This window comes from Rhipicephalus sanguineus, chromosome 5 (assembly GCF_013339695.2).
Source record: "Rhipicephalus sanguineus isolate Rsan-2018 chromosome 5, BIME_Rsan_1.4, whole genome shotgun sequence".
In the NCBI taxonomy this organism is placed as follows: domain Eukaryota; kingdom Metazoa; phylum Arthropoda; class Arachnida; order Ixodida; family Ixodidae; genus Rhipicephalus; species Rhipicephalus sanguineus.
Window position 1 is genome coordinate 50,829,826 of NC_051180.1, and position 15,925 is coordinate 50,845,750.

Consider the following 15,925-nt stretch of genomic DNA (forward strand, 5'->3'; position numbering starts at 1 on the left):
GACATTAATTCAAGCTATGACATAATATGCTCACAACATTTTCACAACGTGAGCGTACGAAATCACCATATCAGAAGGTATGCTCAGTAGCAAACTTGTACAATTTGTACAATTTGTTGATTAGTTCATATGCCCTAGCTTGCTTTGATACTGAGAAACCTGCTACGTTTGAGCCCATTGTGTACAAGAGCAGGTAGCTGGCAATGACTACGAATGTCCATACCTCTTACACGCCTAGATCGGCAGCTGAAATGAAATACTTTAGAAATTTCCAATAAAAAAAGCGAGAAAATTTAGCTAGCAAGTTGTACTTTATGTGCAGAGATAACTTGAAAATGGTTCGAATCAAGATGCAATATTTTCTAATACACTACACAGTTCATTTATCTCATGTATATAAGGGAAAGTAGGTTTCACGCAGTTATAGCCGTGGACAAAGCAGTGTTTTCTTGGACAAAAGAAGTGGGAAACACTGTTGCGTTCGTGCTATTTTAACAGGAAAAACTGCTTACCAGAACCTGCGCAATTTATTGTCTTGTGACAAAGGCGTTTTTTCCTTCCGATGGCTTTATCATTTCAAATCCTTATGCCGTAATTATGAGGCACGTGACTGCACGGTAAATGATTTAAGATTAGTTGGAATTATGTAAACCTGATTTCGCGGCCAATTGCCTTGTCAAAGTGTCTAACAGTAATTACACCTGTTTCCCTAATGACTCACGTCAGGGCAAGTTTATGAAATCATCTTTCAACAGACCAAGCTACGCTCTGAGATGTGAGCAAAGTGAGGTATTGGGCTAGTTGGTTTTTCATGATTGTAAAAACTGCGCTACAGTTATTGCGAAATACGAAGTTAGGGGGGAGACATGAAACGAAGTGGACACTACATGCGCAAACTATCAAATGAATTTTATTGAACAAAACTTGAAGGTAAGAAGACATCCAAGAAAGGGAAAGAGCGGTTTAGGGAGAGGGTAGGGGGGGAGGGCGGCAATCTTGCTGAACTGTCTTCATGTGCTCCACGTGGGGTGATATCGATGAGGTGATGGGGTTTACGATTGCGAAAAGTGTCCAAGGCTCAAAGTTCTTTTTCGAGTGCGCTGATTCGATTGCTATCTCTGGCTTCTGATGAATTCGATTTCCGAGGCGGTTAGCACATTGGGCAATCAGGAAGGTGCCTCAATGAACGGCCAAAAAAGCATCGCTATGCATGCCAGCAGACGGCGATTACAGGCAACATTTCCATGCACTGCAGAGAGTGTGGGTGCCGCCCAATGGTAGAAAAAACGACAGTTTTGGCCAAATCAAAGAATAAGACTACAGGCGAAATTTGGGAAGCCTTCCACATATCGGACCAGGAAAGCGCATGCATCAGTACAAGCTCCATTCTACTAACCCCCTCGGAAATCGAATTCATCAGAAGCCAGAGATAGCAATCGAATCAGCGCACTCGCAAAAGAACTTTGAGCCTTGGACACTTTTCGTAATCGCCATCACCCCATCACCCCATCGCAATCACCCCACGTGGAGCACATGAAGACGGTTCAGCAAGATTGCCACCGCCCTACCCTCTGCGTAAACCGTTCTTTCCCTTTCCTGGATGTCTTCTTACCTTCAAGTTTTGTTCAATAAAATTCACTTTATAGTTTGCGCTTGCAGTGTCCACTTCTTTTCGTGTCTTCCCCCTAACTTTGTATTTCGCAGTAACTGTAGCGCAGTTTTTACAATCAAGCTCTGAGATGTGGTGTAGGTTTACTTTCATGAACCTTTACTGACAGCATACAACTCTGGAAGCATCGGGTCATAAAGAAATAAAAATTGTATTATCGCTCACTCTAAAGGCATATCACGAGAAAGCGCCGTTTTCATTTTTAGATGCGAAGCAGCTTTTGCTCGGGGCTGTGTCTGGCGTCGGTGGTAGCGTCCGCCGCTCCACTGCGTATGCGCCTACTCTCTCTTCCACTCTCCTTCTTTACGCAGGTGTTTGGTCGCCTTCTCTCCTCTCCTCCCCCGCGCTGTAGCCGCGGCGCAGCCTCTCCTCCCACGTGATGCAGCCGCGCCGCAGCCAAATACATCATGTAACCTACTCTCTCCTCTCCCTCCCCCATTTCATGTGTATATAAGCGCGTGCGCTCGGTCGGCTTCCGTCATTCTCGCTTCGATCTCATTCAGATGAGTTGTAACGTCAACGTCGGCGCCACTCGTTCGCTCGGCGCTAACAGAAAGCAACGCACAAACACAACGTAATGATAATACAAACACTAAATACCAACCTCACACACTAACGGAAACGCTGAGTGAACGTAACGGAAACTTGGTGTGCGCCCCCAATGCTGCTTCGCATCCCCTCATGGTTCCCTTGAGTGGGAAATGGTGTAATTTGTTTTTCGTTTTTGTCTTTGTGCAAGCCTTGAGATTTCTGAGCTATTCCTTGAATCGCATGGGCTCGAATTCCCGTAAGTTGAGAGCATAGATAACACGCACGGCATTGTGCTTCCGTGTACTTACGTAAACAAGATAAAATTTGTAGTTAGTTTGACTTTTGCAGAGCGTCCGAAAGATTATACGCCGGGTGCCTGCTTCACGAATGAGATGGATTTGCATAAACAAATTCACCCACAGAACCCATCCTTTATTCCGTTTCTCCCGTTTCGCGTTCACTTTCCTGCACTAAACTATTTTAACAAATCGACGAAAACGCTTATGCTTACCCTTAAAACTCTGTAGTAAGGCCAAAATTTATAAAGAGTTGACCAAAACCTACTTTCATGATTTCTTACATTTCATTTGCCTTTAGTTAAAGCAGACTTCAGGTAGTATTAAGCCATTTATAGAGCACATATTTTATCATGAAACGTATTACGAGCTAGTCTTTTGTTATGATTTTGAGCTAACTCTCTCGTGCTACTGATTTAGCGAGTCATGTTTTGTAGATGCTGACTTAAAAATAAATTAGAACAAACCAGACTACTTAACGTTCAAACGTAGTTCATATACTATGCAAATACGGCGGAAAATCTATCAAGATTCATGAGATACTGACAATATGGTCTGGCCTGCTCCAACAATTTTTTGCCAGTGTGCTCATGTCACCAAAATACCTCAAATCTATATTGCAGCTGAAATCTATATGCCACCCCTATCGTTGGTATTCAGAAGAAACATTTGTATTTGGCTCTTCTAGATTGCAACATTTGATTTGGGCTTTAGTTAGCTCATAAAATACGTTTAAATCACAGCGAATGAATGATATAGCAATATTTTGCGACAGAATTAACACCATCCATGTGCTTCCGTCGGTGACATCCAAATTTGTTTCGTGGGCGTAGTGGCGATGACTAGACATGAAGAGCGAGTGGTCCTTCCAGGCAAGAGCACACTATTCTGGGTCATCGGCAGCGCCTTCTTGTTTCTGTCACCTATTGGATGCCTTCAAAATATCCCACAGCTCTTTTTATTTTATCTCGGTTTATGCCGTGCCGTTTCGGATCACTTCTTCTTCTTCAAGGAAAATATCGGTGCCCAGTATTTTAGTCGCCTTCTATATTAAATATATCACCTTCCGTTGAAAGGAGGACATGATACTGCAGCGGGGTGTGTCCAGATAAGATCGAACACGAGGCCCCGGTCACCATTCCCGATTGTGATGAAATTTACTGTAGGTCTAGGCATTAGACCCGGAACAATGGTTTCGCAGTTAGTTTTGCAGAAAAAAATTTTGTTCGCCTGAAAAAAAATATACAACTTTTGACCGCAAAAAACGCTTTTCCGCTAATTGCGCGATTTCTGAATTTTGAGCGCACCTACGGTAAAAACGGTGCACTTCTTCGTCACAATATTTATTCCCCTTAAAGAACAAGTGAAATACAATCTTATGAGTATTACTTTCCTTGCTTGTCGAAGCACTTTTGAAGAAAAAAATCACAAACTTGGCAAATTGCACAAAATACCTCTATTTCAGGAATTTATTGCTGCAAGGAAGTTAAAGTGAGGATAACGAAAATCGGTACATGTTAACTTTGATACTTTCGCTCTCTTTTAAAATAATTTGCGTGGTTGTATCGCGCTCCCTTTTACTAGATAATTGGGCTGAAACGTAAGTGATTTACCAAAAACGCCGAACTTTGAAAATTTTTTTCTCAAAAAGGCCATTTTTAATTTTTTTTAAATCCCTCTGATTGAAGTCAAGGACGTCGTTTACTATTGTGCAGAAAAAAAAACGTTGCATTATTTTGGTTGCTAACAAGTTATAGTGCGTCAAATGTGACCATGCCAGCCTAGCGGCCGCGTCGTTCGTTATGGGCTGAAACTCAGATATAAGTTGCTAAAAATACTTGTACGTGACAAAATACTCGAGATGAACAACTGCAGTTTGAGTTGCTCGACCATCGGAAGCACGTATGACAGCTTTCTTTAGATGTCAATGGCTTTCTTTTGTGCCATATGTTGCTCATAGAATGAACCTAATTATATTTAGGCCATCCGAAGAGAGAAAGCAACACATGAGCGCACTATTGGAGGCGCTCATTGGGAAATCGCTGGCAGAGTTTTCGTTGCATACTATGACATTTGTTGGCACTTAACGGCCTTTAACTTTCACAGTGATGCATTCCTTCTCTCGTTTGTCCTCTGAGCGTAGTTTGGCGCGCAAGTGGAGCTCATCCACAGTCGAAGCGGTACTCATGTAATGTGAGTGCCCGCAGCATCGAGCGGCCGCTGCTGCGGGTTTGTCAAGCGGCTGATCCCAAGACAAAACTTGCTTAACCATGACACCGGGCTGCGCGTTTGTTGGTATGGAGCTGCTGATTTGTGATTATGTCACGTACAAGTATTTTTAGCAACTTATATCCGAGTTTCAGCCCATAACGAACGACGCGGCCGCTAGGCTGGCATGGTCACATTTGACGCACTATAACTTGTTAGCAACCAAAATAATGCAACGTTTTTTTCTGCACAATAGTAGATGACGTCCTTGACTTCAATCAGAGGGATTTAAAAAAAAATTACAAATGGCCTTTTTGAGAAAAAAATTTTCAAAGTTCGGCGTTTTTGGTAAATCACTTACGTTTCAGCCCAATTATCGAGTAAAACGGAGCGCGATAAAACCACGCAAATTATTTTAAAAGAGAGCGAAAATATCAAAGTTAATATGTACCGATTTTTATTATCCTCACTTTAACTTGCTTGCAGCAATAAATTCCTGAATTAGAGGTGTTTTGTGCGATTTGCCAAGTTTGTGATTTTTTTCTTCAAACGTGCTTTGACAAGCAAGGGAAATAATAGACTCATAAGATTATATTTCACTTGTTCTTTAGGGGAATAAATATTGTGACGAAGAAGTGCACCGTTTTTTCCCTAGGTGCGCTTAAAATTCAGGAATCGCGAAATTGGCGGAAAAGCGTTTTTTGCGGCGAAAATTTTTACATTTGTTTTTTTAGGCGAACAAAATTTGTTTTCGCAAAACTAACTGCGAAACCATTGTTCTGGGTGTAATGCCTGGACCTACAGTAAATTTCATCACAATCGGGAATGGTGACCGGGACCTCGTGTTCGATCTTATCTGGACACGCCCAGCGCAAAACTAGAAACGAAACACTCAAAGGGAGAAAGGTGTAGCAAGGTCGGCCTCTTGCCTTTTTTATGTTCGAGTTTTTCCCTACAACATCATGTCCTTCAGTAAGTACCAACCCGCCAAAGAAAAATTAACTGTGGAATGAAAGCATGATAGGAAAGTAACTAGGTCACAAATGAAACAGATTGGATGCGGCGCCGTGGGTTGTTTTGGTCACGATTCTTGACGCAGCGCTGGTTTAGTGGATCTGGCTCAGTTTGGTTCAAACAGATGCATGATTTGGCTGATCTTTTTATTCGAAGCTGCCTGTTTGAGTTCACGTTACAATGAGGAATTGCCCCATATTGATTACAACTACTTTAAAAGTGAACAATACTTAGGCAAGCTTTAAGCTCCCGTGAAATTTAGCCGAGTTTCGGTTTCTGGATTTGGCTCTTTTTGAAAAAAAAAAACGCCACATATGGTAGCACGCTCAACAATGCAATAATAGTGTTTTGAACTTGAATACATGCGCGGGGAGCACTATAGAGATAGATGTTAAAGCGATAGCGTTAAAGAGCTCGTTTTGCAGAGATTCCGGTGTCGGCGTCGTTAGTTGTGAATGAAAAATCCGCGTTGTCCGAGAGCGAAAATTCGAGATAGATGAAACTAAATACACAATGATAAATCTTCGGCCCGTGTGTAAGTGGGGATTTGAACCTGCGACCCCTCGCTCCGTGGCGCGAGGCGTTTAGCCACTCGGCCACCACGCATACATCCTCTAGCATACTTTCAGTTCTTCTGCGTGGCAAGCAGATGTTCTACCACAAAGGCACGCCAGTGCTCGAAACTGCTTCGTAAACGAACGTTATAAGAATGTAATGAAGTGGGAGGGGCCTCCTTAACGCATGTAATATTGCGCGGCAGAGTAGTGGAATCGCACCAGACGTCAAAACATGTCACGTGCGCAACGAGTGGGCGGTTTAAAGCTGCCCACCCATTACAACATGTGCAGATACGCGGGGCACCTTATGGGCCCGTAGTTGGTACTCTGCCAGTTTGCAAAAGAAAGAACTATCGCGCAGTGCGAACTTCGCAATTGTACTCGCAGTAAGCATTCTAGGATAGTTTGAAACGGCCAACGTTACACCCACAAACGTTTCTTTCCTTGCGGCGCGGTTCAAGGCGATGCGCAAGGACTCTGATTGCACCATCGCCGTTGTACTCTTGGAGGCAAAGTTTCTACTCGTACAAAAAGCGGCTTTTGTGTGATTTGCAATCGAAAATACCGCATTTCTAAAGCGTTTTCTGCAAAAGGATCAATTTATTATGTTCTTGAATAATCAGCACAAGTTCCGGGAGGAAAAAAGAAACAAAGATGCATAGAGGGCTTTTGATTAAGAGAGATAAAATAATGGGAACGCCAGGATATTGAAATACTGGAAATAATGAAACTCTGTCGTGGAAGACTGTCTGACAGAGGGCTCCAGAGTCGTCAATATCCCTTTTAATGAGCCCAGGTGGTTGTTCAGAATGTGTTTCGTTACGCTACTCTACTCGAAGTTAAGGGTTCCATCTCGCCACCGGCGGCCGTATTAAGATGGTATGAAATGTATAAGCGCCCACTACAGCGTGTCTAATAATGAGATTGTGGTTTCAGCACACGAAACCCTATAATTCATTATTATTACATATGTGTGCTATCTACATTACCTTGGTTCACTTGTTGCTGCCGTTCTCTTTTCTGCTGTTCAGCATTCGCGCTTAAGGAAGCGTTCATATTTGAAGACCACTGTTTGTTCCCGCCAATTGATTGAAGCACAATAGACAAACAAGTTTACATTTATTTCGTGAGTATAATTACTGTGCAATTTTCTGGAAAGTGTTTGTGCAAGACACGGAAGCAGTTTTTTTTTTTTTTTTTTTTTTGCTGCGACCAAGATCTGAAGTAAGTAATAATACCGTGTAGTAAATTTCATTTCAACATTTTCAAATAACTCCTCCCGACCGCTGTAGCATGCGAAGTTTAGTATAGGGCCTCGTTGACCGAGGAATGACGCTGGAGCCAACATTTCGACAAGATGACTTGGATATGTCATGCTGAAATCCTATTGTCAAAATGGCTCGAGGGGCATTCCCTGCTCAACGTTTTTTCATCACTTCAAGGCTTCACAAGGCCTCCACTACTCTCTTGTTAGGATAGGCTAGTGTGAGAAGTGCCTTGCCTTGTCAATAGCGTCGTGCAAGAGTTATGTCTGAATGTCGCTCCGTCACTAATCACAGCTGTCCACTCTCCAGCTTTCTTTCCCCTTATTTTTTCCACGTGTACAGTGCAGTCCGTTTTTAAAGAAACCACTCGAATGTGCACCTTTCAAATTGCTGTCCTTCTATCTACAAGTAGATGCGGAAACGCAGTTCGCACACGGTTCTAGTCTATCCAAAGGTGTCCAAACGGCGACCACCAGTATACAGTCTTGTGCAAGTATATGCCACTGTTTTTGCAAGTGAGCGAAATCCGAGCATGCATTGCACGCAAGTGTTCCATTTAACAATGAAACCTTCTGTACATCGTATCACTGGTGGGGAGGTCTCGCCTCGGTATTGAGAGCGCCAGCAGGCTCCTGGTGGAAGACACGCACCACCCAGTTATTTGTGCAACTTGAGCTCCACTCTAGGCCTTCTGCATTATGTTCCATCTATATTTTTTTGTCCACAAAACAACATTAGAACACAGGCGCAAACTGCTACGATAACTGCGTTGAAAATTTTACGAGCGAGATAACTTCAGGTGCAGTAAATATATATGTCTAAGGGTCTCCTGCAGAATGGGCTGCAAACATATCAAAGTTAAATACACATCACATGAATGTCCGTACCTAATTACTACAATGAACAGAACAATTTGATCTCGGGACATCAGCGAATGGAACGCAAGTATTTCTCCTGAAGCCTACCACTTCCCTATTTCAGAATTTAAATGTACGCTCGCTCAATTCGTATGCCCCAAGAACTGATGGCCCAGTCTATGCATAAAGATATATGAGTAGGCGCGCTTCCGTGGTAGCGTATGCGGTTCTTCGAATGAACGTCAGTTCGCACGTCAAGGAAACAATACCGGCAGGCTAGGATAACGTCAGTCTCTGCGCGCTTCTTTCCTCTGCATGGCAAGTGCGAGACACACACCACAGCTTCGTCATCCATCGCTTTCCGGTCAAGGCGACGCCTCTCGATGTACACACAGTGCGCGCGCGCATCGTTAATGAGCTAAAAGGTCTCTTGCTAAGCATGACGTCCCTTAAAGAAGAAAAGAGGAAGCGAGATCGATAGAGTTGTGTACCGAGCCACCGGCGTAAAGCCTGCTCGTCAGCACTGGACGCCGGGCAGACTGATGGGGCGCCGGTGGCGGCGAAATCTATTCGCGAAGCCAAAGGGCATTAAGCTCGCGTTAGCAGGCTCTTCTCCGGCTGCGGCATTCATCCCGCATCGTACGAAAAGAACGCCAGAAAAAAAAAAGGCATTCAACTACGAGGTGGGACAGAAGGGGAGAGAGTGAATGTAGGACATGGAGTGTTTGCTCACCCATTTGGACGTCGCGACGCGGGACGCTGTGCCTGTGGCCTGAAGAGGAGGCTGTGACGGCGCCGTGAAAGCCGAGACGCCAGAGAAGCAAGCAGAAGGTCCGGTAGCGTAGCAGCATGGGCACTACTGGACGGAGATGTCCCGCCCGCCAACGGGACACGACGGGGGTGCGCGACTGCGTGCCGCTCCGCACTCGACCGGCGTCGGCACTCAAGTGGACCGCCACCAGCCGAACCACAGAGGCACCACCTCGTCGATGCTGGCACGTAAATGAGAGCCGCACAACGACGAAGAGAGGGAAAGGAATGGGAGAACAAGGGAGAGCGAAGTGCAGAGTGGAGAAACGAAGTAACTGGCGGCGGAAGAGTTTGTTGGTCGCGCCAGGCAAACGAGAAGGGGCGAGAGAGCGGGACGACAGTCTCGCTCAAAGAGCACCAGGCGGGCTACGACTGGTGGGATGAAAGAAGGAAACACAGAAACAAACACTTTCAACCACTCTTTTCTCGTGGCGAGCTGATGCTCGCTGTTCGCTCTTCTGTTCCTTGCTCGTGCGCAGAGACGAAGAAACAAGGGAAACGAGGGAGTGACGCAGAGAGAGAGTCGGATGCTTATGTCCTTATGCGCTAATCGGGACGCGGTCTCGAACGCCGACTCACCGCTGCACCGAGAGTTGCAAGCGGCAAAGCGACCTGCGCGATGAAGGAGTCCGGCGATCCGCGTAAGTATCCGGCGATCAGTTGCCAGTTTTTTGCGGAAAGGAGCGCGCACGCAATCTGCCGCCGCCTTCCAGTGCTGCTGCTGCTGCTTCTGGTGCGTCCACTGTGGGCTTGCGCGGGCTATACGCCAAAGAGTGCTCGCTACCGCCGCCGGCTCATTGGAGCGATTGTGCACGACCGTGTACGTGTGTGTGTGTGTGCGTGCGTCAGCGCGGAGGGAAGAAGGAATTTGAGAATTCCGACACAGAATAGGGCGGCCGACGGCGGTCCACCCCGCCAGCGGCGATGTGTTTGTGTGCGGGACGTTAGCGGTGGTGGAGGTTACGGTCATTAGTCGTCGCGGAGATGCAGGGAAACGACAGATGGCAGAGAAGTTCTTAATAAGGGTCGCATGAATTGATTATCAAGTGAAAATGATCGCGCCCCGCGGTTCCGGCAGGGTGGAATGGGGTGGTCTCGAATTAAGAATACTGCGTCGCCGACGGAAGCGGCAGAAAGAGCAGAATGGGCGTTTTGGCGAGGGTAAAGGGAGTATAACGAGGGAGGGGGGGGGCGAAGTAACGGCGTGCTTTGCGGCAAAGGGAAGTGAAGGAGACGAAGGCGAAAAAAGAAAGGGATTGCACAGCACTAGGGGAGAGGGCATGCATTAGCGCAGCTTTCGCCCTTGCACCCACGAATAGAGTTAAGATGGCGACGCGCGGACGGGCAGGCCATCTGCTTGTTTTCAGCTTATCCGGCGGCCGGCAGAGATTTCGCTTGGCAGGAAGTATTTACATAATCGTGACTGCACCTCCCACTCATTTTCAGGCCCGAGCTTTTAGGCAGCGTTCTTCAATTTTAGGCGAATATTCATTTGACGCGTGGAGGGAACGAACGGGAGCCCTTTCTCTCCCGTATATCGCTTTTCTTTTTTTTCAGCGAGAATGAAGCGCCCCTTCGTCGTTGAGGCGCCCCGAAGGCTGCCTATATCTGCCTACATACCGGACTACTGTGTGATGGTTTTTCGAAAGAAGCGCACGCGATCCAGTCGGTGCCGTGAAACGCTTTGTATCATCTAATGAACTGTGTAATGAGCGCAGCTAAATTTTAGAATCAGCATTCGGGTGCGTGCTTTAATTACTCCCCGCCGCTCGTGGCAATAAAGATCTAGGTCTTGATGACTGGCCAAACGATAATGACCGATGGGAAGTTAAAACAAAGATACTTGATCGTTCGAAGCGGCTTTACCTTATTCACTGTATTGAAATGAAGGCAGCGTCTCCTTCCATCTTTTGGGCCCGTAATGCGCGTTCACCAGAGCGGACTTATAACCTAACTCGAGGTTTGCCTTCCGTAGTAGCGCTTATATTCTTGTCGGAGTAGGTAGGCATCTGTTAATTTTCTGCGCCTGCATCAAGAAAGTGCTCAAAGCACCAGTGTATGCATGTTATACTGCAACAATCATGACATTGTACTGAGGATATATGATATTTATGACATTGTATTTTACATGTCACAAAGTATTTCATACATTTAAGGTCTAACCATACAAATGCGTGTTTTTATTCGTAACAGCTATTGTTAAAACAGGTAGCCCAAACCATCCCCACAATGGCAATACGTAGCACAGAAGCATGTGCATATAGAATAGAGGTAATGAGAGTCAGATAAAATGATATGCTCAAGAAAGTTTTGCTGAACGCGTGGCTGGCTAATAGGAGTGATAACTCTACAAGTGCATACACCAATTATATAATCACATGAATAGTACATGTCGTTACAGACACACATACACAAATGAGTTATTTGCAAGGTTTCGTTGAGGCTCGTTAACTTCAGAATTTAGTGCTAAACGGAGCTTGAGCCACTTTGTATGCGTAGTTCTGGCATCACTGACTCTGACTCTGACGCGTTCAGGAAGAAAGGGGAAGTGCTTAAGTTCATTGCGCGAGCTGATGTAGCTCCTCGCCCCTTTGTCCTCCTCCTTTGTGTAGCTTTGTGTGCGCTCATCAGGACGAAAGATGAGGGAAAGCGTTAAATCGTGCAACAAACCCCTGTAACTCTGATAATTCTTGACAGATTTGAAAAACTTTTCCGGCAATCGATTCGTACGGCCATCAGCTCCGATAGTGAGATCATTCAATGATTACTTGGAAAAGTATTGCAGGGCCCCTTGAGGAAAATTTGTCCGGCGCATGCGACCGCGGAGTCGAACCACCGACCCTTCTTCACGACGGAGAGACGTCGCAGACAATCCTTTTTTTTTATTGCAGCCATGAGTACACCTGCATACTCCTTAATACAAGCGGCGAGCTATTTAGAGACATCCTTTCGGCTGCTTTCATACTGGGCAAAGCAGCAGGAGAGCGAAAATGCCAAATTGGGCGGACATTATTTCCCGCGCTTGTTCAAGATTGTCAATTTTTTTCTGCCGCAGCCGCCTCAGCCTCATCTGCCTTGCCTTATTTTTTTAACAAACGAAGGAAACGCATGCCACTTTGCCTCCTTTCAGGCCTTTTTATTCCGTGCCTAGTTTTAGTTATTTCATGCAGAAAACGGATAAGTAATAGTTTCGAACTTTTCAAGCTTTTGTTTTCGGGAGATGCGTCAACAGGAGCTATATACCTCCATAAGCGGACACCCGGTATCATCGGCGGTGGATTCGCTCGGCTGAACAAACGCGATGTGCTATGTTGGGGCACGCCAAAGCACTGTTGCTGCACCTACTTCCGATTTCTCTTGAAAAACGCGTCATCGTAAGTGCAGTGAGTTTTGCCGTGCAGCAAGGGTAGTTTGCGATTGCATCGATGAGAAGCACCGCCAAATCCCTGGCCGCCATTTTGAAATATCGGCCCGATGTTTACATCACGTGTTTTATGTGCTAGTGCACCCAAAGTACAGCTTCCAGTGAAGCGGAAATGCGTTCCTCTATCGCAGTCGGGCGCGCCGCATGGTTTTCTGCCCGCGTAGGTTGCGAAACGACCGGATTTTGATTAAGTTGTGCCGCTTTCGCCTGCTTCGAGCTCTAGTGTAAACGGGGCCTTAGAGTTGGCGATGCGTACGTCTCTGAGCAACTTCAGCAGCTCCAGCATCGTAGAGGCTTGTTCACTAACTCTCCGCGATATGGCGTAAAGTGCCTAGGGCACGTATAGTTACAGGGCGCGGCTTGGCGTGGCCTCGTAGGTCCTTCTTGAGGCGATCTGCGAACAAAATGTGATTGAGACGGATAACTTCGCGCACGATTGCGCCTTGGTGACATTGAAGCACGCGGTGGCTGTGCTTTAAAGGGTTCATGAACCACCCCCTCGGGCTTAGCGAAAAAAAAAAAACGCTTCCTGCGCCAAACAGACACTGCTATGAACAGAATTTAGAAGCGGAACGCGAAGTTGCCATTTTCTCAGGCGCCCTATTTTCATACAAATGCCTGTACTAACTCTCTTTAGAGCTGCAGGCGCCTGCGGTTTGACGTCGAACAGCAGATAGCATGCTATTGGACAATAGCCGACATAAATCAAGAGCGGGGTTTGGATCAGATGCGCTTCTTAAACGGTGTGCCACCACGTGCCGGCGCCGCGCTCCAAATGGGAACCAGACTCTGGCGCAGGAATCACAACGGCAAGAGATTCACCGCGTTTCATCACGCGCGCTCAAAGTCGTGAAGTACGCTGAAGTCCCCCAAGCGCGCTTAGGTTCTTTCCCTCGTGCCATCCCGTAACTCTGCTCGTTCTTGACGGATTCGAGCAAATTTTGCGACAATGGGATCGTGAAGCAATGAACTCCGATACTGAGATCGTTCGATGATTACTTGGACAAGTTATTCAGGACCCCTTTACGTTCTCGCACACCCGCAGCAGCGTTCCGTGGCATTGAATATGATTCACTGACATCATCCCATAGCCACCGTGTTGGAGCCCCAGTACGGTGAGACGCTGGATGTATTACTTATGTACAAGTGATGTTCTGCCTCATGACCTAAAATACTGTGCCCCCGGCAGCCACTTGTCATGAACGCCATCGTTCGACACGTGGCTCGTCACGTTCATAGCGCTTCTCCCTTCATATAGGTATAGACATGCGGCTGCACACATGCTCACTCAGCAATAACATGTTTACTACAATTAACATTGCTCTTAAAGCTGCTGGCCTTACCTCGCATAGCATTCTACTTTGTTGCTACTCCATTCATTGCTCCTCCCTTGCGTGCAAATATCACATTTATTTAGATCAACTGGCAATGAATGTTGTTTCATGACGAATAGTGGTACTGTGGCGGTGACTATTGGCAATGAAGCGAAGGCTACAGAGCCACAATGCACGTATCCTAGCGCTAATGAATGTAGCCCCACAATTACGTCCGTATTTTCTGCGTGAGTTGTATAAATTACTCCTTCATTTTCTACATGTAGCTTTTTGAGACGGAACGCAGCGCACACAAGCAAGATATTTGCATTTATTTTACTTTATACGTTGTCACTTGGCGTTTTTGAGTGCGTGAAAACTTCGCGCCTTTTACCCGTACGTTAGACGCTAAGCAGCGTTTGCGTCGAAATTCAACGCTAGCCATCACTTCCACGGCGTTACGAGACGCGCGCCAAACCGGACTACTTCGCGTAGCAGTACATATGCAGACGCTCCGCCCCCGTAGCTTTCCCTTCATTGCCAAGAAAAGATGTCCGCGAGTATAGACTGGCCGTTCGGCGGCTATGCGAATGAGGTCTTAGTCCCACCAATACTATTTTCTCTCATATGTTCGCATTGCAGCCCTTTAGGCGTCCTGCGCGCCGCCAGGCGTTGCCGGGGTCGTTTATCAGGTAGCGTCCTCACACTGCAAAAAAGGGAGGTTTGGGGGCGAAGAGCGTGAATAAACCCCGCGAGGTTCCTGTTTAAAGGGCCAGTAACGAACCACGCAGTCCAAAATGTGTTATGAAGCCATAACTGCGCATTTGTACGGTGTGAGCATTCTGCAGCAAGAATTTTACGAATAAGTGCAGTACTAAGGAAGTTACAGGATGTAGTGCAACCGCTTCGGCTGGTTTCGGTTTCTCGCTCGGCATCCCTACCCTTCTCGGCCGCCAAGAAGGGTAGGCGTAGGCCGCTGTCGTGACTACGCCCACATAGGCGACGTAACACGACGTCAGTGATTACGTCTTGGGCACGCAGCCAACGACCGAGCCAGGCTTAATTCCCGTGTCGCTCGTGTGCAAGACAGGCGCGATAGGGTCACCCTAGCGGAGCGGTGAACAAGCGCGGTCTATACGCGGTCGAAACCGCATCACGGCAGGGATGAGGCGCGCTTTCGTAGTTCGGAGGATCAATCGATGAAGCCGGTGATACGTAAAGTTGCCCATGGGCAAAATTACGTCACTGCGCATACGAGGAGGATTGGACAGGCGCTGGAGAGAGGCGCAGGGACTGTTTTTTTTTTTTTCGAAATGGAGCGTCTGCGCGGAGCGCATCGCTGTGGTATTCGCCGAATGTGATCGCCGCGGGCTTCTGCTCGAATTAGCGAGCTTGTTTGGAAGGTGTAACAAAAAAGTCGAAGCCTGTTTACGGGCCCTTTATGGCACTAGATAGCGCGTTCATGTTTATAACGACAGCATTACTGAAACTTCTGCTAGACTTGAATGAGTTCTTTCGTTTGCTATCCTGAAAGAAGGAGAGTTTATTTTTAGAGCAGGGCGCGCCACGAATGATGAAGTCTTAGTTGCAGGCGGTTTCGAAACCACAAAGCGGCGCATTCTCCAAACCAAAATGAACGCATCAACAATACAGTAATGTCTTATAAAACTTACCTGCCGCAGCAAGCACATTGGTGTTTCTTTTTTTTTTCCATGTTAAATGAAACGAAGAATTCGATCAGGGTTCTGCAGGACTACAGCGCAGAAAACACCATTTAGTAAAAGAGCGTCTTTTCACTCTGCTCAAAAACTTTGCAATTTTCACTGAATTTGACCTGACGTGACATTCCTGCACCATCCTGCAAGAATACATTTTGGTCCAACTTAGACTCCTATCGCAGCATTTGTGCACGTTTTATTTACTTTCAACAGGCCACAAACGGGTGAATCTACAAGCTCTACCTAGTTGGCTTATAAGCAAG

General features: G+C 46.4%; 1 protein-coding gene across 1 annotated transcript in view; it reads right to left on the bottom strand.

Annotated features, from left to right (window-relative positions):
* Positions 1–9,248, bottom strand: part of LOC119394655 (cell adhesion molecule 2) — a 90,127-nt gene extending 80,879 nt beyond the window's left edge. Inside the window, exon 1 of the mRNA XM_037661971.2 lies at positions 9,131–9,248. Coding sequence (XP_037517899.1) covers positions 9,131–9,248 — 118 coding nt within the window. The remainder of the gene's footprint in view (positions 1–9,130) is intronic.
* Positions 9,249–15,925: the final 6,677 nt, after the last annotated feature.